Source organism: Podarcis bocagei (assembly GCF_964188305.1).
Source record: "Podarcis bocagei genome assembly, chromosome: 13".
In the NCBI taxonomy this organism is placed as follows: domain Eukaryota; kingdom Metazoa; phylum Chordata; class Lepidosauria; order Squamata; family Lacertidae; genus Podarcis; species Podarcis bocagei.
The window spans coordinates 44,447,158-44,470,000 of record NC_138138.1 but is presented as its reverse complement, the minus strand read 5'-3'; the positions used below and the strand labels follow the sequence as shown (position 1 = coordinate 44,470,000).

At 45.7% G+C, this 22,843-nt stretch overlaps 1 protein-coding gene across 1 annotated transcript; it reads right to left on the bottom strand.

The window, feature by feature from the left end:
- Positions 1-17,853: 17,853 nt before the first annotated feature.
- Positions 17,854-22,355, bottom strand: LOC308571933 (vomeronasal type-2 receptor 26-like; the record flags this gene model as incomplete). The annotated part of the gene is made up of 4 exons (XM_081167585.1): positions 21,501-22,355; positions 20,762-20,989; positions 20,109-20,235; positions 17,854-18,755 (listed from the first exon to the last, which is right to left on the bottom strand). Exons 1-4 carry the CDS (start codon positions 22,335-22,337, stop codon positions 17,854-17,856), a joined length of 2,094 nt encoding a protein of 697 aa, XP_081023711.1. The 5' UTR covers positions 22,338-22,355.
- Positions 22,356-22,843: the final 488 nt, after the last annotated feature.

Genomic DNA, 22,843 nt, shown 5'->3' with positions numbered 1-22,843 from the left:
TAAATCTTAGGCACCACCCTAGAATGAGAGTTGCAAACTGTATCAGCAGGAACTTCAGCAGATCTATCATTTTACATAACAGCACAGCAATTGATTATATTGTGTTCATTCGGATTAACTCACAGTCCATTCTACGATTCAACAGCTCTTATCAATGAAAAATTCTTCCTGATGTTTAGTTGAAATCTCCTCTCTTGTAACTTGAAGAAGCTAATTTGAGTCCTAACCTCCGGAGCAAGAGAAAACAAGTGTGTTCCTGGTGACAGCCCTTGAGATATTTGAAAATGTCTATCATTCCTCCCTCATTCTCATCATAGCTAAACATACCAAACTCCCTTATCTGGTCCTCATAAGACTTGACTTGGTTTCCAGACCATCTTTGTTGCCCTCCTCTGCACATGTTCCAGTTTGCCAATATCCTTCTTAAATTGTGGTGATCAGAACTGGACACAGTACTCCAGGTGACCAAGGCAGAACAGAGTGTACTATTACTTACTTTAATCAGGACGCTATACTTCTGTTGATGCAGATCCATTGAGTTTTTTGTCATGTACTACTGGCAAGCCAAGTGTTCATCATCTTAGATTGCATTTGTCCCTGTTGAAATTCATGTTGTTACTTTTGTACCAATCTTTTAAGGTTAATAGTATCTAGAGTAGGGGTTGCTAATGTGGGGCCCATGGGACGACTTCCCTTACATGTCTGAGGTCTTTTTCTGACACTTACAAAGTCTCTGGTCTCTCTGGTCTCTCCCTGCAGTGACTTCTTTTTCATGAGTCAGTGATGGTCGTTGGAATTCACTAAATTCTATACTTCATAATAAGTACCTTTCAGTGCTGAAACAAAGCTTAGTCTAAGTTCAGAAAATGAAAGCATAAGGATATTCAGCTTCAGATCAGGTTTTTCAAAAATACATTCTTACTAACACTCTAGTTCAGATAAGGTCTATAAAAATTAGCTGATCAAATGGTTCTCCCAGACACATAAACATTCATACATTTCAAAACATTTATATTTATTTTTCCTATTGAGAAATGGGAGCTTCTTCAGTATTCTCTTAATTCCCAAGACATTCTTATGGATTTTTACATCAGCCTATGTCCCACTGATTTGCAAAGTTGTTATTCTTAGGTAAATGGGTAGAGGTTTGCAGCCTTAGTCATTACTCTCAGGCTGTGACTCTACGTTTGATCGTTTCTCTGCTGTAACGGAAGAGTGGCTTAGTTCTTACACAAGCTCTTCAGGCAGTGCTGGTGGGGGTTCCTCAGTGAATGTGGCTGGAGAGGAGATGAAGGCACCATGGAAAACAATGCCACCAATGATGAAATCTCCTGGCTGATGATACGTGTGAAGTGGATTGTGTGGACCTTGGAGCATGCATTTTGCTATGTGAGCCTCACATACATTATAAGAAATCAGATCCAACATCAAGAACACTAAAACCACCATTCTCACTAAAAAAACAACTCTTTGTTCTACATGGAACCCATGATTTCTCTAGCAATATTATAATTAACTTCTCCAGGATAAAATTGTATCATTTGAATGGTAGTAACGTTTCCTGAGACGATGCAATCTGGGAGTATGTAAGATCAGACTTGTGGATCCCACACCCTATTTAAATTATTCTGGTTAATTTTGGTATCTTTTATGTTACTTCTGCAAGTAGCCACTGAAAGTCCACGGGGTTTTTTGAGGAGCAGCAGATTTAATTATAGCCCTGTTAATAACCAAGCTGGAATTTTGTTATTTATTCAATGCTTGTGAACCACTGTGGAATTGTAGAAGAAAATGTGTTTGTGACAGATTCAGAACTGTTGTGTTTAATTCCCTTTCAGTAGATAATAAGGGACCAGTGGTGTATTGGTGAATTTTGAAGTTTGAAGTTCATAATAGAAGACCTTGTAAAAAATGGAGACTTCAAAATGTATTATGGTGTTTTCAGCATCTTGGAATTTGGTTGAGTGGACCTGGATCCACATTCACCCATGTGGCATGAGAACAATGGCTGCTCACCACTTTCCCATGGGGTGAGAGTTTCGTAACCTCACTCTCAGCCTCCTTCCCCGATGGCCTAGGCACACACATATGCTGGTCTTTGGAGAGGAATTATTCTTGGCTGTTGGATCTCAAAGGGGAGGGGTCTTTCCAACCCAAAAGGCACCATAAATGGGCCGCTCACTGGTGCCTCCTGGAGCATAATGCCTTGCTGGCTGTGGCTATTGGCTGCTGCCTTGTCTGGCCTGGCAGTGAGGCTTAAAAGGACGGTACGGCTGGGTGAAGAGTGACACCCTCCCACCCTCCCTTATTATTTCCACTCTCAATTTGGATCAATTAATTATCATGCTTTTAAAATGTATTTTCCTTTTCAGGTCATGATCTAACATAGCTTTTCTCCCTAAGCGTCATTCCATCTAACCACTTCATTTTTCTTGTACCTGCTGACCTTGCTATGGTTGATAACAGTTGCCATATTCAGATCTGGGAAGGAATTCGCTTGTAGACAAGTTGGCTGGCCTGGAGTTTTAGACTCACTAATAGCAAAACATCAAAACTTTTGGTGATTAAACCATTGGGTAGAATCTCAGTCTTCAAGCACTGGGTGAAGTAACGAATTACCCAGTACCAAACCAGCGATTTATTCTGGGTACCCCATTAGCTCTACCTGCACCCAAAATTGCCCTGAGTCCCGGCTGGTTGTTCACCCCAGGTTGAAGGTGATGGAACTGTGCAAAGCCCTCATATTTGTGCCATTTTCTGCCCCCATTATCCAAATGACTTCACCAGCCACTGGTAGCTAAAGCTCTGTCCAAACTGGGACCCAGAAACCTGAAAGATTGTCTAATGTTGTTTTAAACTGTATTTAATAGGGTGAAGGATGAATGATTAATACTTAAATATCCCTGCTGTAACCAACTGGCAATTGCAGGTTCAGGGAACCTGCAGCTGTTTAGACAGAACACTCTCCCGGAATATGGAGAGGCAATTGTTTTTGAATAAAGGGAGAATTATATTATAGCATTACACACACATATTCTAAAAATGCAATCTGTGCACAGCAATCAAAGTTTGATTTGTAATATTTTTGTGATATTTCATATAATAAAAAAGGAGATGATGTGTCCTCTTCCACCACCCACAACTGAGAACAGGAATTGATGGGTGCTGCTTGCATAGGAGCACCCTGGAACCAGCAGGATCAAACCCTGCCCTAACCAACTGCTGAACAGAGGTTTCTGCAGGGGACATGGTGGTGAAATAGACCCTGGCAGCCTTCCCACCCACCACTCAACCATTCAAAACTCTGGATCACTCCATGTGGCCCATCTCAAAATGGGACAATCTGTGTTTGTCTTCCCTTGACTTGGCCCAAGCTTTGCATGATCCAGTTTGGATCTTCATCCAAACCGCTGAAATCCCTTGTGACAGCAAAGTCTATTGTTCAAGAATGTGCAATATTTCAGCTCCATTGGATCAGCCTGGGTTATACAATCAGGAGATGGGGGAAAATTCTCCTTATTAACTTTTTCCACCATGTGTAAATGCATATTAAATAACTGACCATTTGCTATTATTCTGTGACAGACAAAATCAGCTGTTAGAGGTGGCCTCCTCATGCTGTCTAATGTTGGGAATGTCCCTGAGTGGAAATCTGCCCAGAAAGCCTTGCTGAAAGGCTTCTAATGGCAGCCTTTATCTCCTTGTTCTTCAAAGCATAGATGGTTGGGTTTAGCAAGGGGGTGACACAGGTATAGAAGACAGAAAGCACTTTATCAATCATGAACCGGGCTGATGGACGCAGGTAAATAAACAAACAGGGCCCAAAGTACATGGTGACCACAATGAGGTGAGAGGTGCATGTGGAGGCAGCCTTGGTGGTCCCTTCAGAGGGACCCCTGGAGTGGATTGTGTAGAGAATGAATCCGTATGAGATGAGCAGGCCAATAAAAGAAACTAGTGACAAAATTCCACTGTTGGTGACCATCATGACCTCCAAGGGATTTGTGTCAATGCAAGCCAACTTGATGACCAATGGGAGGTCACAGAAGAAACTGTCCACTTGATTGGGCCCACAGAAAGGCACATTAATAATGAAACCCAGTTGCACAGTGCCATGGAGGAGCCCACCAGCCCATGAAGCAAGGAGAAGTGCCATGCAATGAGGCCGGCTCATAAGTGAGGCATAACGGAGGGGATGGGAAATTGCCACATACCGTTCAATTGCCATGGCTACCAGCAGGAGCATCCTGCAGCCTACAAACACATGGAGAAAGAATATTTGTGCCATGCAGCTCTGGAAGGAGATGATCTGATGTTGGGCAAGGAAATCCAAGAGAGATCTTGGGATGGCAAAGGAGGATAGGCAGAGGTCCAGGAAAGCCAAGTGACCTAGCAGAAAGAACATGGGTGAATCTGAAAGACAGTGATCCTGGAAAATGGCTGAGAAAATGAGAGTGTTGCCAATAGAAGACTCCAAAATTAACATGGTGTGGTCAGCATCTTGGAATTTGGCTGAGTGCACCTGGATTCACACCAGCCATGTGGTATGTGTGCAATGACCACTCTTTGCTCTTCTGGGGATTACAGTTGTGTCCCCTTCCTCTTAGCCTCCTTCTGCAATGGCCTGGGCAAACGTTTGCCCACACCCCATGGGCAAATGCCTCTATGACTCCGGAGAGGTTGAATTGGTGCTCCATGCCCTCCTGTATTACTCCTTTTATAGAGCCTTATGCAAAATCTCTCCTAATACTGCCAGCCTATGTCAGCTGCCACCATAGGGAGAAAGAGGATTCTTAAAGTCTCTCAGACTCCACAGTTCATCCAGACCCAGGTGATGGTGGACAGGATTCCCAAAGTTGCTTAGCCTGACTTTCTAGCTTTTTGGTGAATTTTAATTCAGTGTCCAAATACATTCAGTGATGCTGATGTCTCTGGCTTCATCTGCAAACTTATGCATTTTATTTTTTTAATATGTATTCTGCTTCACTTTGGCTAGGGCAGGGGTTGGGGATGTGTGGCACTCCAGATGTTGATGGATTCCAAAACCCACCAACCCCAGTCAGTATGGAAAATGGTCAGCAGTGATGATGGCTGTAGTCTAGCTATATCTGGAGGGCTATAGGCTTCCCATCCCTGCTCTAGGGGGATTGAAATCAGATAACAAGAAAATAAATAATATGTTTTACTGTGTTAAATTGGCTGGGGAACACAGCCAGAAGGGTGGGTTATAAATAACAAAGTTATTATTATCATTATCATTATTATTAGTTCTACTTCCTTCCATTCCTGTCTCCGCTTGAATACCTGGACTTTCTGCAAGGGGGGCACATAATCTTACAGACAATCATTAACAAACCTAGTTAGCTTGCTGTATAACAGTGCAGATGTCTACGCAGAAATAAGTGTTTTAAGATTTAATAGGCCTTACTCCCAGAGAAGGGAGTACAAGCTGGCAACATAGGCTCTGGTTTATGGTTGAAACTAAGAGAAAGCAGTGGCTTTGTGCCTTTAAGAGTTGTATAACAGGAGGTATAATTCAGAGGTTAAGCCTGGATTCCAGTAAGCTGAGGTCTGTTATGGGAAAACAGATGCAACCTAGGTCTAATTTTATCTGCTCATCAAACATTGGCTGAAGGATGCCAACAGTCAGTGGAAAGTACAACAATATACTTGCCACAAATATTATACATATTTGTATTTGTTTGGGGTTTTTTGCAGTTTAGTTGCGCTGCAGAAAGCTTGCTGGGGAGACCACACATTACAAGGAACTAAAAAATAACTTTTACAAGGTTTTAATAACAAAAATAAAAACTCATTTTACACTAAATATATCAACAAGCATGACCCAACCAGCAACCCATCCCCCAGGGTACTGAGAGAGCTAGGTCTGCTCTTTATATATTATACCCAATTGCTGATACAGCTTAATTAACATAACTTAGCAGCAATTGCTATACTGTTTCACAGCTGTAAAACTGGGTCTTGTTATTTGCTCTGGCCCTACACATCTTGTGGAACAATAATGAACCTTCACATTTAAAAAGACAATTCAACAGTATTAAGAATATAGTGTTCTCATCCATCACTTGTTTTCTTGAAAATAAAACTTTTCAGTTGTGGCTTTGTCAAATGCTTTGCCCAGTGAACTGTGCATGGTTGTTTCTTGCCATCTTTTCCAAGCACCAGGGCAGAAATCATTCACACTTTCTCATCTAGTTCTCTGAGTTTCACCAAGGAGACCTGATTCAGACAAAATCTTGCGGGGAGGGAACCCATTTCAATGGGGGATAAATTATTTCACAGTACATAGATGATATATGGAAATCAATGCCATGGGAAACAATGGTGGAGACAGTGCATTTGCTTGGATGTTTAATCTCACTGTAAACAAGTGGTACAGTGACAATAAAGTATTCCTACTTCAGGTTGATGATGAAATCTGACTGTGAGCAGTACAGAACAATAGACCATAAATGAATACTCAAATATTCCATGGCCTGTAATAGTACAGTTTCACATTATGCTGAAATCTGTGAGAATTAAGGCTAGATAGAGATTTTGCTTACATGTATATTTTGGCAAGAATTGCTCTGAGTCTTCTTGTCAACACATTCTGCAAGAGAATAATGTATGTGTAAATGTATGATTGTTTTCCTCAAAGCAAATAAGTCAATTTTACAAAGAAAATTTCAACGATGGGAATCCGGACTCTAGAAAAAATTATAAAAGGCAGCAGCTGACCTTATATATCGAAATATTCTAGTGTAAACACAAATAATAATAATAATAATAATAATAATAATAATAATAATAATAATAATAATAATAATAATAATTTATTATTTATATCCCGCCCATCTGGCTGGGTTTCCCCAGCCACTCTGGGCGGCTTCCAAAAGAATATTAAAATACTTTGATACATCAAACATTAAAAGCTTCCCTAAACAGGGCTGCCTTCAGATGTCTTCTAAAAGTCTGGTAGTTGTGGTTCGAGGACCCGACCCCGGTGAAGTGAAATGAAGACACAAGGACACGTGATATAAGGTTAATGGGCTAGAGAAAGGCCACAACTTTATTGGTTACAGCATTTGAAACGGTATTGGCTTAGGCATTGGATCGAAACAATTGGGTTCTTCACCAGTAGGTGGAGCCTGTCGATGCTGATACGACTATAGGCTCACCCCTGCTGTCACCGAGGGTCGTGCCAAGGCCTCCCGCCAAGCAGGCATCGGACGGAATACACGACCCCCAGATTCCTTTAACGGAATACCCCTAAAAATTGAAGGCATAGGCGATGGCCACACCTAGCACTTCCACACAGCGCAACACATTATTCCAATGCCTAACCTACCCCCAATACCACAAAAGAAAAAAAAAAGTTGTGACGATTGCTACGAGGTAGGCGAAAAAAACCAATTAGCCTAGTGCCAAATGGAAAAAACTCCTACCAGGCCCCCCAGCCAACCAGGGCGACCAACCTAAGGTCCATAGCAAGGCCGAAAAACCTGAGCCCTAACTAAAGGGAGTGGAGGGTGGGTGACTCGTGAGGGGCGAAGGCAGGAAGAATGAGGCCGGGCGAAGGCTGGCGCTGCAGCAAAATGCTGCTGAACACGCCCCCACCGCGGCCCCCGGTTGGATGGCCACCGGGGGGGCGTGAGCGCCAGCCAGGTGAGTGGGCAGCAGGGGGCCACGCCCCCTGCTAGCCGGAGCTCGGGCCCCGACCACAACCCCTCCCCTCCCCTTCGTGTAGGAGAGTCTTTGTGGTTCGAGGACCCGACCCCGGTGAAGTGAAATGAAGACACAAGGACACGTGATATAAGGTTAATGGGCTAGAGAAAGGCCACAACTTTATTGGTTACAGCATTTGAAACGGTATTGGCTTAGGCATTGGATCGAAACAATTGGGTTCTTCACCAGTAGGTGGAGCCTGTCGATGCTGATACGACTATAGGCTCACCCCTGCTGTCACCGAGGGTCGTGCCAAGGCCTCCCGCCAAGCAGGCATCGGACGGAATACACGACCCCCAGATTCCTTTAACGGAATACCCCTAAAAATTGAAGGCATAGGCGATGGCCACACCTAGCACTTCCACACAGCGCAACACATTATTCCAATGCCTAACCGCCACCCGAGCTAAAGGCTCGCCGCCAATACCCTCAAAGCTGCAACCAATCCCAGATGTTTCTAATGACACTAGCTAACCAAAAATCATTCCCCAGATTCGATAGGTGGACACCGTCATCCCGGTATAAAGCCTTGTCGCTAATCCGGATACGGTCATGACAAATCACTTGGCCATCCATAAAGCGCACCCGACGGGCTACCGCCCGATTTACGAGTTTCCTGGTTCTTTCAATGGCCATCAAGTTTTGCGCACCGCGCCACACAGTTCTTTTCAGGAAGGAGGACCAGAATACTGTCGTTCTGGGACACAAGGCAGCGAATGCATCCAAGTCTCTTTTTATGCTTGACAACAAGTCCACACTCCTTTCGTTGACAAGGTCATTCTCCCCTAAATGAATCACCAGGGCGTCGGGAGAGCCGAGCTTGGCTACTTTCTCCCGCAGCAAAGGCATCAGTTCTTCCCAACGCATGCCTCTTCTCGAAAACCAGGAAACTCGAACATCACGCGGCAGACCAAGGTTGGGTGCCAGGCCGCAGTTCACCGCTCGCACGCGGGCCCAATGAACAATGCTGTGACCGCAAATCCACACGTTTCTTCCGGGCATAGCTGGGAATAAAGATAGAACAAAGGAAGGGTAAGCAGACTAAGGGGTAGGCACAAGGTTGCGAATATATGACTTATAAACATTGGATTTCCACCGGCCCAACTCTTTTATCCTTTCTGCCGGCAGCCCCAGGTGCGCGGCCGTGGTGGCGGCCCCGATCCTGAACGAATGTGCAGCGTACTCATGGGGGGGGTAGGCCACAAGCCTCAATAGCCTTGCGCATTACTCTAGTGAATTGGCACCTCAACAGGGGCGACCCGTCCTCGTGTATCAGGAACGGTCCCGGGACGGCTGGTCTAAGGCGGAGAAACCGCCTCGTGTCCTTCACCGGACATGGGCCCTGCTGGGCGGACGCCGTGAGCTTGAGCAGGACACCCTTGCCAGTCTGATCGGTCTTGGACTGACGGACCAGAATTGACACAGCAGATACGGATAGCTGTACATCCTCACACAGGAGGCCGCGAGTTAAACCCCGCGCACTAGCTTCACACACAACTTCACCAACTCTGAGCGCACCAAAAAAGGCTATAGCGTAAGCCGCAGAGAAGAGCCGTGCCTCAAACTTGGACCCACAGATTGTCCTGAGCTTTACGCGTATCTGAGATAGCAATCCATAAGAAATAGGCTTACGACCAGCGGACCTGGGCGGTTGCAACCTGCCCCAGCCTTCAATGGCTCTACGGATCAGAAAATCGCTACATGGGTCTTGCGCAAACGTCGCCTTTGAAAAGAAGCTGATGGCTGCTACGTGGATCTTTAAGGTTTTCGTAGCACGTCCGAGATCATCCAGATGGGACAGGTACTGCAGGACGTCATCAGTGGTGGGGGGTATGTTATGTGACAGCCCAGACGACCCAAACCTGAAACCCAGGAAATCACACCAGGCCTTCTTATAGGACCTGAGCGTGGAAGGTGCCACGGACGCTAATACTCCCTGTATCACTTTGCGTCTCCAACGTTCCACAGGTACTCCGGAAAGGGTTCGGGCAACAGTTGTGCTCCAGGTGCGAGCGACCGGAAACGAGGAATCTGGAATCGAGACAAGGCGTCGGCTATATCATTATTGGCACCTGGTACGAATTTGGCTGAAAATACGATATTGTACTCAAGGCAACGGAGGACGAACGCCCGCAGGAGAGAGGAGACCCTCGCAGACCGCGATGACTGCCTGGCCAGAATGTTCACCACCGCCAGGTTGTCGGTCCTGAAGCACACTCGGTGATCTCGGAACTCCTCTGTCCAGATGTGCACGGCCACTACTATTGGAAAGAACTCGAGAAAGGTGAGATCCCGCGTGATGGCCTGACCCTGCCATGCTGCGGGCCAGCGTTGCGCGCACCAGCGCCCTTTGAAATACAAACCGAAACCTAAAGACCCTGCTGCGTCCGATTGAACCTGAAAATCGGATGATAGATTCAAAACATCCTGCCAAAGAGAAACCCCGTTATACCTTCCCAAAAAGGTTGTCCAGACTTCGAGATCTGCTTTGACCGACCTGGGGAGGCGAACCCTGTGGAGGGGGTGTTTCAGGCCGACTGATAGTCTGGCGAGGCGAGCACAGAAGGGGCGTCCGGGGGACACCACCCTGCAGGCGAAGTTAAAGTGGCCCAATAAAGATTGAATTTGCCTAAGGGTGATCTTCCTAAGTTTAAGAGTGTCCTGAATTAGTTGTTTAAGAGCTTCAATCTTTTCAACAGGTAAGCGGGATGACTGGGCCACTGTATCCAGCTCAATGCCAAGGTAAGTCAAGCGCGTGGCTGGTCCCTCTGTTTTCTCAGCCGCAAGAGGGACCCCAAGGTCCTCGGCCAGGGCTGAGAAGGCCTCCAGCAGGGAGGCGCACTCACCCGTGTTGGCTCCGCCCACGAAAAGAAAATCGTCCAGGTAATGTGTGACCCCAATGGTATTTGCCTTGAAACGCAAGGCCCAGTCCAAGAACGTGCTGAAGGCTTCAAATGCCGAACAGGCAACTGCGCAGCCCATTGGCATAGCCCTGTCAACATAGTATTTTCCCTGAAATTTAAAACCCAGCAACCGGAAATCCGCGGGATGCACTGGCAAGAGGCGGAAGGCCGATTCGATATCACACTTAGCCAACAACGCCCCGGGGCCGAAGCTGCGTATCAACTTAACTGCCTGATCGAAGGTGGCGTATTTCACTGTGCATAACTCGGGCGGGATGGCATCATTGACCGAGCCGCCCTTTGGGAAGGACAGATTATGAATGAGCCTGAATTCACCGGGGGTCTTCTTGGGCACAATGCCTAGCGGAGATATGTGCAAATTTGGTATGGGAGGACTATCAAAGGGGCCTGCAACCCTGCCTGCACTGACCTCTTTTGCTATCTTTCTTTCAGCAACTTCCGGTCTCTCTCTAACTGATTTTTGATTGGGTGAATCTTTCGCAATTAGTGAGCCCGCTATGGGAATACGAAATCCACTGGAAAAACCTTCCCTGAGGTAGGAAGCAGCATCTTTATCCGGGTAAAGAGACAGAAGATTACAAAGAGGGACGAGCTTGATAGGGGAAAAAGCCAAACCCAAGACTAACTCACCGTCTGTTCCCTGCTGCGGGGGCCCCCCTGGAACTGGGATGATGGAACCCCCGGCCTCCACGAAAGGGCTGCTTCCCCCCTTTTAAGCAGGATGTAACGGGGTGACCCCCGGCGCATCTCTCGCATTCGTGAGCGAATTTACAAGATGGCCTTTGGCAAAACCCTTTGTTGAACTCCCAGCACACCCGACGCTTAAAATCCTTCCTTTGGTCACTTCTGGCCAACCGATATGAGTCGACTGGCCTCTTTTCCACGTACGGACCAACAGCCACGGACCATATTCCATTCTCAATCTGATCCCAGCGAGCTAACGGGATCCTGGACGCCCTCCTACGGAATTTCTTGTCATAGCTTATGGCCGCCGCCTCCCCCGAAAGGGCACAGGCCGTGCGAATATGTGAAAGGTAGGCAACAAGATGAACCGCCCGCTTGGGGTAAGCAGCGACAATTGTCCCCATAAAGGCTTGAAAACCATCAAGCCAATTTTCAAAAGTCCTAGGCACGGAAGGGTACTTGCTCTTTCTCTTACCGTGCGAGGGCCTCTTTTCACCCCTACCTAACTCCTCTGCTGGAGGCACTAATTTAAACATGTCAACAAACTCACCATTTAAGATTTTTGCTCGTAGTTTAGGGGATAGGTGATCACCCGGTATGACATCTGAGGTTGAGTAGGTGGATGTGGTGGCATCTTTTACCAGAGCCCCATCCTTCCACTCCTGGGTCCCCCCAAACTTTTTACGATGGCAATTGGCCCTCCTCGACAGTGCCCAGTCCGGGAGTCCAGAGACTTCCTCGCCCTTCCCCCAATAGGAACCTAGAGACGCGTCACTGTCATACTCCGAAGAAGAAGTACCTGTATCATCATCTGAGTCCTCCTTCCGAGACCTGCTCTTCCGACATACATGCTTCTTCTTTTCGCGCCTCTTTCCCGAAGGCTTCTCCACTGGCGCTGCAGCAACGGAGCTCTCCTCCTCCTGTTGCGCCTCTTCGGCCGCCGACGAGGCTGCAGAATCGGGCGACTGGGCCCTGGGACGCTTGTCCTGTGAGCGATTAGAAGAGCTAGGGGGAGCAGGGTTGTTACTGCGAGTAGACTTAGAGGTAGCTTTTCCCCCCCGCGCCCGAGACCCGGATGTTGAAGCCCGTGACTGGGACCTAGTCCGCACCGGCTGTGTATCATTAAGAAGGGCGGCCGATGTACTAGGTAGTTCGTCCCATTGAAAAGATTGAGAACTCTCAGGGTACCCCTGGGTATCCGGGATGACATCAGGGGAAGAGGGGGGGCTGGGGTTCGCGTCCGGGAATCGCTGTTCGTATTCATCTATAAAAGATCTAAAAGCATTCAGGAGGTGGGAAACGGGAGGCCTTGTGTTATTACCCCTGCCCTGTCGTCCCCGTGATGCACTCTCAGTTGAGCTACGTGAGGCCACCGGCGCGCGCTTCCTCTTAGGAGCCATAAGGTGTGCCTTGTACACTACAAATGCAACGGAATTTGTTGATGTGTGTGTGTGTATGTGTGAGTGTGTGTGTGTGTGTGTGTGTTGTTGTTGTTTTTTTTTTTAAATAGTTAATTAATTTAAAATTTTTCATTTATTTATTTATTTATTTATACGTGTATATATATATATGCTGTTGTTATTATTATTATTATAACTGTGAGTATATTGAATTACTTAATTTATTAACTATTTATTTATTCATTTGTTATATATTATCTATATATCTGTTTATAATTTTCTATTTATTTATTTATTTACTAAATTCTATATTTGTTCTCTCTTACTGTACAATTTCCTTAATATTTCCCAGTATGATTGTGCCAAATAACCAAAACAAAGACAAGCCAATAAATTCACAATATTATCCCAGCCTTGTGATTATCTTTTGCTTAAACAAGTAAATTTATTCTATGAATTGCCTGTGCTACCAACAGGCAGTAGCTCAGTGGGCTGGTAACCACGTATTATCACTATGCAGTAAATCAGGTATGTATGACTCCCCCTTTGTGTGATAGCCAGGTGAGGGCAGCAGCTAGGCGTAAGGCCGCTCCCACTAAACTCCAATTAATGAAGCCAAGACAGCTGCCAGGGTTCACTTCCCAAGACAATATGAACAATAGCACAAAAGAACAAAAGAACAATGGGTGAGCAATCTACTGCCTGCCAAGGTACTATAGGTTGCTGCAAACTGCTGCCCAGAGCTGTAAAGCAGCCTCTGGAAATGTGCCTCAGGGGAATAATAGGCTTAACTATCGCTCATTAGCATTTAAATTCCCCTGCTGGCCAGCAGCAACAATGGTATTCCTAAGACAATAGAAGCTAGCCGACAACAATGGCTGTCCTTTAAGAGGCAGAAGCAGAGGCGTTCCTATGGCAACCGAACAGGATCCCCAGGCAGCCCTGGGAAAGGCAAACGCCCTTTACAACAAAAGGAGGGGAAGTAAGGAGATACACGGGCCAGATCACACCAAACAATTGAGACTAGGCCAAGCAGGAAAGACCCACAAACAGAAAAGGGGAGTGAGGAGGCAATAAGCTTGCAGCTCGAAGGACAAAGAAAGATGGAGGCCACAGCAAAATCAGAGACGCCAGTAACCCAGTAAGACTATTCACATCAACACCAAATGCAAAGAATCACAACAAGAGATGGTGGAGCAGAGAAACCAGGGCTAGTGAGCACATGGACAGAACACTATGGCTCTGCCGCTCTGCGCAATTAAGGAAGTGATTTCCCCCCCCCCCACGATATAATGAAAGCTGCAGAAGGAAAACAACAATTCGAAAGCCTATCACCGGCTGGCTAAGTAGGGGGGGGCGGACACTATGTAATGGGGGGGACAATAAAGTAAACCCCTACCTAGAACCCAAAAGCACACCGGCGCGCACCCACAAAACACGCGAACGTACACTATCGTACCCCTTGGGGTCCTTTCCCAACACACACCACAAGCCGGAGTGGGGCTCCAACAGGGAGGCAAAACTAAGCGCTCACGCACACCCACACTGTGTAATGTGAAGTGGGGCTACCGGAGAGGTAAGCAACCCCTGAAAAGCACGGGAGAGACCACGTGAAGAGCCCCAGCGGGCGCAAATGGCAAGGGGGGGGGCGCCTGCCCACACTCTCAATCAGATACCCACGCAGGCAAACACACCAAGCCACGAGGAGCGATGCGACCGGCAGACGTAAGCGTCCTCCCACGCACGTGAGCGGCTGCCTAAACTGCGCTGCCAGCGACCTCGCGATGAATAAACGGCTCCCAGAGCCAGCAAAAGGGAATCAGACAGGGTGGGGGCCGCACACACACACACACACACACACAAGGCTCCCGAGTGGGCTAGGGAGATAGGTGGTGGTAGCAATCACAATCCCGGACCGAGCGAACACCCCCAGACGCCCTTAAAATAACCGCAAACGTACGCCGAGCAAGATCGCGGCGCACCAACAGTAAACAAAGGTCCCGCGCTTCGAAAGAGAATAAGGGAGAAGCGCCCGTCAGCTGTTAGGTGGCTAAATTTGTCCTGCCGCGGCACGCGCATCAGCTGTTGAGCGGCGGAAAGTGGATGAAGTTAATTGGAAGCCGCAAATGCGGCGGCGGGCCAGCTGATCGCTGGGAAGGCACAGGTAGCACCAAGCCAACAAATATGGGAAAGCCACACGGCGGGAGCAAAGTGTTAGGATTAGGCTATATACTGAAGGGGAGGGAGTGGAGATAACGAAAACCCAAAGTGCGCCCGTCAGCTGTTAAGCGGCTGGACGCAGTCGGCAGCGGCTATGGGATTGCGGCCACGTGGGCCTCGCCCGAGGAAGGGAAAGGAGAACCGTGAATTAAGGAAACCCAGCCGCACCGGAGGAATTGAATGCCGCTGCCGAACCCAGGGAAAACTAACAAAGACGAAAGTAAACCGCGAAACCCAAACCAAAAACAAAAGCACGCAAATACTTCCCCGGCTTCCAGAAGCAGTCTTCTGACTCGTGAGGGGCGAAGGCAGGAAGAATGAGGCCGGGCGAAGGCTGGCGCTGCAGCAAAATGCTGCTGAACACGCCCCCACCGCGGCCCCCGGTTGGATGGCCACCGGGGGGGCGTGAGCGCCAGCCAGGTGAGTGGGCAGCAGGGGGCCACGCCCCCTGCTAGCCGGAGCTCGGGCCCCGACCACAACCCCTCCCCTCCCCTTCGTGGAGGAGAGTCTTTGTTGTTCTCTTTGACATCTGGTGGGAGGGCGTTCCACAGGGAGGGCGCCACTACCGAGAAGGCCCTCTGCCTGGTTCCCTGTAACTTGGCTTCTCGCAGTGAGGGAACCGCCAGAAGGCCCTCGGTGCTGGACCTCAGTGTCCGGGTAGAACGATGGAGGTGGAGACGCTCCTTCAGGTATACTGGACCGAGGCCATATAGGGCTTTAAAGGTCAGCACCAACACTTTGAATTGTGCTCGGAAATGTACTGGGAGCCAATGTAGGTCTTTCAAGACTGGTGTTATATGGTCTCGGCGGCCATTCCCAGTCACCAGTCTAGCTGCTGCATTCTGTTTTTTTTTTTATAATAATTTTTATTGCGTTTTTCCAATTACAGGTATGACAGAAAAGAGAGAAAACAGAAAAGATAAAAAAGAAAAGGGAAAAAAAAATACCAAACCATTTCAACAACTTATTTCAATCTTCTATCGGACTTCCCCACGTCTCCCGCACAGTGCATTCTTAACAATAAAATTATCAACAAGTTGTAACCTTGTTTCATGTGTTTCTTTGTACTTTCAGTTACAATTTAAGTTTAAATCCCTTATTTTCCAATTACTCTAAAAAACATAGCATATTATCCTTTTTGACCATTTAAACTTTGGTTCTTTCAAAAATATTATCCAATTTCATATATAATCCACTCTCATTGCTGGGGCTAACCTTCCAAATCATGCGGCATCTTATAGTTCATGTAACTTATAATACTTTTGTAAATAGTCTTTAAATTTTTTCCAGTCCTCCTCCATGGCTTCTTCTCCCATATCTCGGATCCTGGCAGTCATCTCAGCTAATTCCATGTAGTTCATCAGTTGCGTCTGCCAATCTTCCAGTGTGGGCAAATCTTGAGTCTTCCAATGCTTAGCGATAAGAATTCTTGCTGCTGTAGTAGCGTACATGAAAAAAGTTCTATCCTTCTTTAACACCTTCTGGCCGACAATGCCCAGAAGGAAGGCCTCCGGTTTCTTAGGGAAGGTGTACTTAAACACCTTTTTTAACTCGTTGTAGATCATTTCCCAGAAGGCCTTCACTCTTGGACAAGTCCACCAAAGGTGAAAGAATGTCCCCTCAGCCTCCTTACATTTCCAACATTTATTATCAGACAAATGATATATCTTAGCAAGTTTGACTGGGGTCATGTACCACCTGTATACCATTTTCATAATGTTTTCTTTCAAAGCATTGCATGCAGTAAACTTCATACCGGTGGTCCATAACCTTTCCCAGTCCTCAGACATAATATTATAACCAATGTCCTGAGCCCATTTTATCATGGCTGATTTGACTGTCTCATCCTGAGTATTCCATTTAAGCAGCAAGTTATACATTCTCGATAATAACTTGGTCTTTGGTTCTAACAGCTCTGTCTCAAGTTTCGATTTTTCCACCTGGAATCCTGTTTTTTTATCTAACTTAAAAACCTCATTAATTTGGGCATAATGAAACCAATCTTGCACCTTACCCTTTAATTTTTCAAAGCTCTGCAACCTCCAATTATCTCCAATGTTTTCTATTATTTCCCAATATTTCGGCCAACCGGCCTCCATATTAGGTTTTTTCCGAGCCTTGGCCTCTATTGGTGACACCCACCTCGGAGTTTTACTTTCCAATAAGTCTTTGTATTTTTTCCAGACCATAAATATTGCTTTTCTGACAATATGGTTTTTAAACATTCCATATGTTTTTGCCTTGTCATACCACAAATACGCATGCCAACCTAACGAATTATTAAAGCCTTCCAGATCTAGGACATCAGTGTTTTCTAGCAGAATCCAATCTTTCATCCAGCAGAAGGCAGCAGCTTCATAGTATAACCTTAAGTCTGGCAGGGCAAACCCCCCTCTCTCCTTTGCATCAGTTAATATTTTAAACTTTATTCGGGGATTTTTGCCCTGCCAAACAAATTTCGAATGCTGCTGCATTCTGGATTAGTTGTAGTTTCCGGGTCACCTTCAAAGATAGCCCCATGTAGAGCGCATTGCAGTAGTCCAAGCGGGAGATAACCAGAGCATGCACCACTCTGGCGAGGCAGTCCGCGGGCAGATAGGGTCTCAGCCTACGTACCAGATGGAGCTGGTACACAGCTGCCCTGGACACGGATTTAACCTGTGCCTCCATGGACAGCTGTGAGTCCAAAATGACTCCCAGGCTGCACACCTGATCCTTCAGGGGCACGGTTACCCCATTCAGGACCAGGGAATGCTCCACACCTGGCCGCCTCCTGTCCCCCAGAAACAGTACTTCTGTCTTGTCAGGATTCAATCTCAATCTGTTTGCCGCCATCCATCCTCCAACCGCCTCCAGCCCAAACACAAAATACAGCAAAGGGCAGGTTTCTCATTTCTTTAATTTTTCTTCCTTATTAGCTGATCCCTATTGTTCAGCTCAGGCCTCAGAATGATTATGTAACATTTGGGGAAGAAGATGCAACCCAGCAACCCACCACCAGAGGCTAAGATGGAGAAGATCTCCACAGCTACCATGTATTTTCCCTTGGTGCTCAGGTAGGAGGGAATAAAGGACAGCCAAACACTGCAGAAGACCAACATGCTGAAAGTGATAAACTTGGCTTCATTGAAACTGTCTGGTAACTTCCTGGCAAGGAAAGCCACAGCAAAACTTACAGTGGCCAGGCAGCTCATGTAGATGAGGACACAGTAAAACATTGTTACAGACCCTTCATTACATTCTAGTATGATTTCTTCCATCACTGAGTGCAGGTCCACATCTGGGTATGGGGGAGAGGTTGCCAGCCACACAGTGCATATCCCTGCTTGAACAATTGAGCAGGAAAGGAGAATGGAGTGGCCTAGCCCTTTGCCCACCCATTTCCTCATCCTGGATTCTGGTTTTGTGGCCATGAAGGCCAAAACCACCATGAAGGTTTTTGCCAGGACACAAGAAACAGCGGTTGAGAAGATGATGCCAAAAGCTGGTTGCCGGAGGAGGCACGTCACCTTCTCAGGTCGGCCAATGAAGAGCAAAGCACAAAGGAAGCAGAGCAGTAGAGAGATGAGGAGGGTGTAGGTGAGGTTTCGGTTGTTTGCAATGACAATGGGTGTGTCATGGTGTTTTATAAATGTACCTAGTACCAGAGCTGTGATCAAGGAAAGGGAAAGAGAGCAGCAGGCTAAACTGATGCCCAAAGGTTCTTCATAAGACAAGAAGCTGATATCCTTGGCTAGACATGCATCCCGGTTCTTGCTTGGATAGTCTTTGTCTGAGCATTTATTACAGTCATTCATATCTGGGGGGAAACAAATATATTAGGTGATACTTTTCAGCTTGCTGAAAAGTTTATTTTCTGTCTGATTCTCTGTAATATGGTATTGTTGCAATCTAAGCTTTCTCTGTCTCATGGATATGCCAATAAAACACATGAGACCATGAGGGGAAAAGTAGTCCAAAGTGTTTAATTCTGCACGAAAGGTTCAGCTGGGGATAACTCCCTAAAACAACTAAACATTATACAAAGAGTTCCAAACAGTGTTTTACGTTTGGCATAAATTCCACACATTCCATTAAGTTTAATTTCCTATCCAATCAAAACACTTTGTTTCCCTCACCCCATTTCCTCGTAATGCACTTTGTTGTCTCCTTATGATTGGTCCAAATCACAGTTTAAATGAAGGAGTTTCCTCATGGTCTGCTAAAAATTTATTTCAGGATTAGATTTCACCTCAGTATTGTATTTCACTCCAGTTACCGATAATAGTCTGACCACAGTCCGAGCATACTCAGTATGTCAAAACCTTATATGGTATGATTTTCTGTACAGTGGTACCTTGGGTTACAGATGCTTCAGGTTACAGACGCTTCATGTTACAGACTCCGCTAACCCAGAAATAGTACCTCAGGATAATAACTTTGCTTCAGAATGAGAACAGAAATTGTGCGGCAGCAGCACGGCAGCAGCGGGAGGCCCAGTTAGCTATAGTGGTACCTCAGGTGAAGAACAGTTTTAGGTTAAGAACGGACACCAGAACAAATTAACAATGGCTACAGCCAGTGCCATTGGCATCTGAATGTTTATGCACACTAGCCTGGGTGCAGCCTGTGCAAGTCAGAAGGAGTGCCAAGGCCCCCTCTAGATATGCTTAGGACGCAAGATAGAAATGTGCAAAGAGAAAGGCACGCTTGGCCAATCCACATAATGATAAACTCTGTTCCGGAAACCAAAGTACCCACTGTGGAAGGACGTGTGGATCAGTGGCGTACAGAACTGAATCAGTGGATACAGAACTGACCTCCACAGTCACTTACAGACTCATTGTTAAAACTGTGTTTATGGAAGACAATCTTATTCGGTTATGAGTGATCGAAGCAGAAGAAGAAGAAGAAGAAGAAGAAGAAGAAGAAGAAGAAGAAGAAGAAGAAGAAGAAGAAATGCTTTGAAGCACATACCATCCAACTACTCTCAGTGCATGGTCATTTCCATTTGATTGGCATATTTAGACTATCTTGAAGGCAATGATCACAAAGAGGCAGGATCATGCACGCACGCACACACTATTTTGAAAAGTAAACTCAACTGTCCTTACAACACCTTTCAATTATTACTTTTGAGTCTGGATCTATTTAATCTATTTATTTTCCCTACCATACTGGTTTGCAATCTTCCCCTCTGCACATGGGATGCAATCGTAGCAGCAAGGTGGCTGTCCCTCCTTCACTTTCTTGCTGGATCCTGGAAGACATGTCTCAGTACAGAGAGAAAGAGGCCGAGTCTATTCCGTAAATGAAAGTGCAGAAGGATCAGCAAGAGAACAATGAGTTTGGAAATCTTCATGTTCCTGGGCCCCTCTCTATGTTACTAAACTGAGTCAGCATTTCAGCAATATGTAGAATGGCTATTTTTTTTAGTAGTAGTAATGGTTGAAGTGAAGTCATACTCCCTCTATTGTTCTGGGATGTGTAAGTTTTGTGATTACATAGCAGTTCCCCACTTTTTAGCAAGAAAGGCAAAATCTTGGGGCTTATCTATCCTCTTTTCTTCAGTTAAAAATCATTATTTTATAATGTTAAGAAATATTTATAAAATATTCACAAATATAATAAAATAAAATATTTGCCTTTATTCCTTGAGTGACTTCTAGCAGTAAGCCTTTGGCTCTTAATGTGGTACTTGGATGCTTTGGTCATATTCTACACAGTAACATGTAGTTTAAAAGACAATGAGTAGACATGCAGGTGAATATTCATTGCGTATGCAAGAATGAATCTCCTTGGAATTATCTAATTATACAGTCCTACCTGATTAAACCAACTGTTCCATGTTATGGCATCTTCATCAAGGATGAATGATTGGCCTGGAGGAGCCTGTGGATCTATCCTCCCAACACTCACTCTTTGCAAACTTTGGTTGGAGAATATAATCCAATTGACAATATTTAAGCTAGATACCACTTCACCATTCTGGTTGATGAAGACCACATCTCCAGCTGTATTGTTAAATGAGATACTTCTCAGAAAGTGATGGAGCTAGATTGAAAACAGAAAAAGCACGTTTGTAAAAGGCTGCAGTTCTAGTACATAGCTAAGGTATCTTTATGCTGTGGGCAGGACCTACAGCAAGTGGTGGGCGGTGATACAGTCAACTGTGTGTGGAGTCAGGTCCAGGGATGGAGAGACCACCAATTTTCTCTCTCCCACATCCCTCACTTCGTTTTAACAACCTTTCTTTATCTCCCCCTCCCCACACCACTTTCCCTCTGTCCCTCTTCATCTCAGGAGACACCACAGTGGTGTGCAACCATATGTTCTGAGGGAGGATTTTGTGTATATGGGATAAAGAGAATGCTGAACATCTCTCTCGATCATTACCGCTGCTTCTTATCTGTGAATGCAGTAACATATTAGTGGTCTGCAAACTTATACCATGGAAGTGATTTTCCTTGTCTGAGATGAATGAGCAAGTTGACAACATTTTGGAAACCCATATCTTGTGGGGGAATAACAGGCCTCTTCCAGTTGAGGATGTTTAGCCTATTACCTGCCAAAACTGTTGATTCTGATTCTTCCCTCTCCCTCTGTATGCCATTTCTCTGTGCCTGAGTCTGGATGTGAACATGGCATTTAAAGCATGGGCCATGGCGTACACAGCACAGTGGATACTGTAACTGTGGCCTGTCATGCTCATTTCAAAAAATGATCCAGGAAGGCTCTCCAGCTTCTCTTCTCCGGTGCAAATATTCCCCTCCACTTTGTCTGTAGTGATATCTGGAAATACACATCCAAAGGCCTGTTGCCAGAAGTCCCTGATAAAACCGTCCCCATCTGTGTTGGAAGGGTTTCTGTGCAGAACATACTGATTAAATCCTGGTGGGTTTCTGAAGTGAATTTCAAAGGATATAGCACCATTGAATACTCCTGAATCCCAATTCCTTTGAATAACTACTGAAGCGAACTCAACCTGGGCCATTATTATCCATACTTTACTTTTTATATTGTATATCATGTCATCATGTACTGATAGGTATGGAAGCCATCTCAAAATTGTCATGTAATAAGATTCTCCATAGGCAATTATTATACTAGCTGTGCTGCTAAAAATTTTATGAATTATAATTGCCCCCTGTTGTTGCATGCCATTTATTTCAGAAATAAAACTTATACTGGGGATTCTTTCTAGGAATGCAAAGCAGACACCACTCTTGCTAAATATTGGAGAGATGGTTTGCAGAAATCTTTCCCCATTGTCATTGTCCATTGCAACGACTCCAATCCATGTCCACCTGAAATGCAGAAGCAAAGAGAGAATTCCCTCATACTGAAGGGCTTCTGAGGCTGCCATCTGGTAGAAGGGAAGACCTGGGCTTTTATCATTCATCACTGGAGCAGAGCCATAAATGAGCTAAAAAGTAAATGGAAGAATAGAAGAGACAAAGTAGATTCATTTCACAGTATTCATATACATTAGTCAAATATGCCCTTTGTCAACATTGCAGGGTTTGGTGCATCTCTCTCATTTATACAAAAGACATACATGCAGATGGGCTGAAAACTGGGATCATCTCTCATTTGTGGTTTGGAAACTTGTGCTTTGCTGAATGGAGAGGGGCACTGTGTCTGTTTTTTACTATTTTTATGAATCTTGTTAACACTTGATGTCTGGAGCAGGGCATTGTCTCTACTTCACTTAAAAACAAACAAAGTTTTTTTTATGTCATTGCAAAATTTGGCAGGGTCTTGTACAATGGATAAAAGTGGATGGGGGAACATACCATGCCCCAAACAGCAGATTTCCTGGACATTATCTGGCTTTGGCAGAATTGCAACTTGGGTTAGATGCACATTTCTTCTCTGGAGCTTCATCTTTCTTCTTCATGATGCACA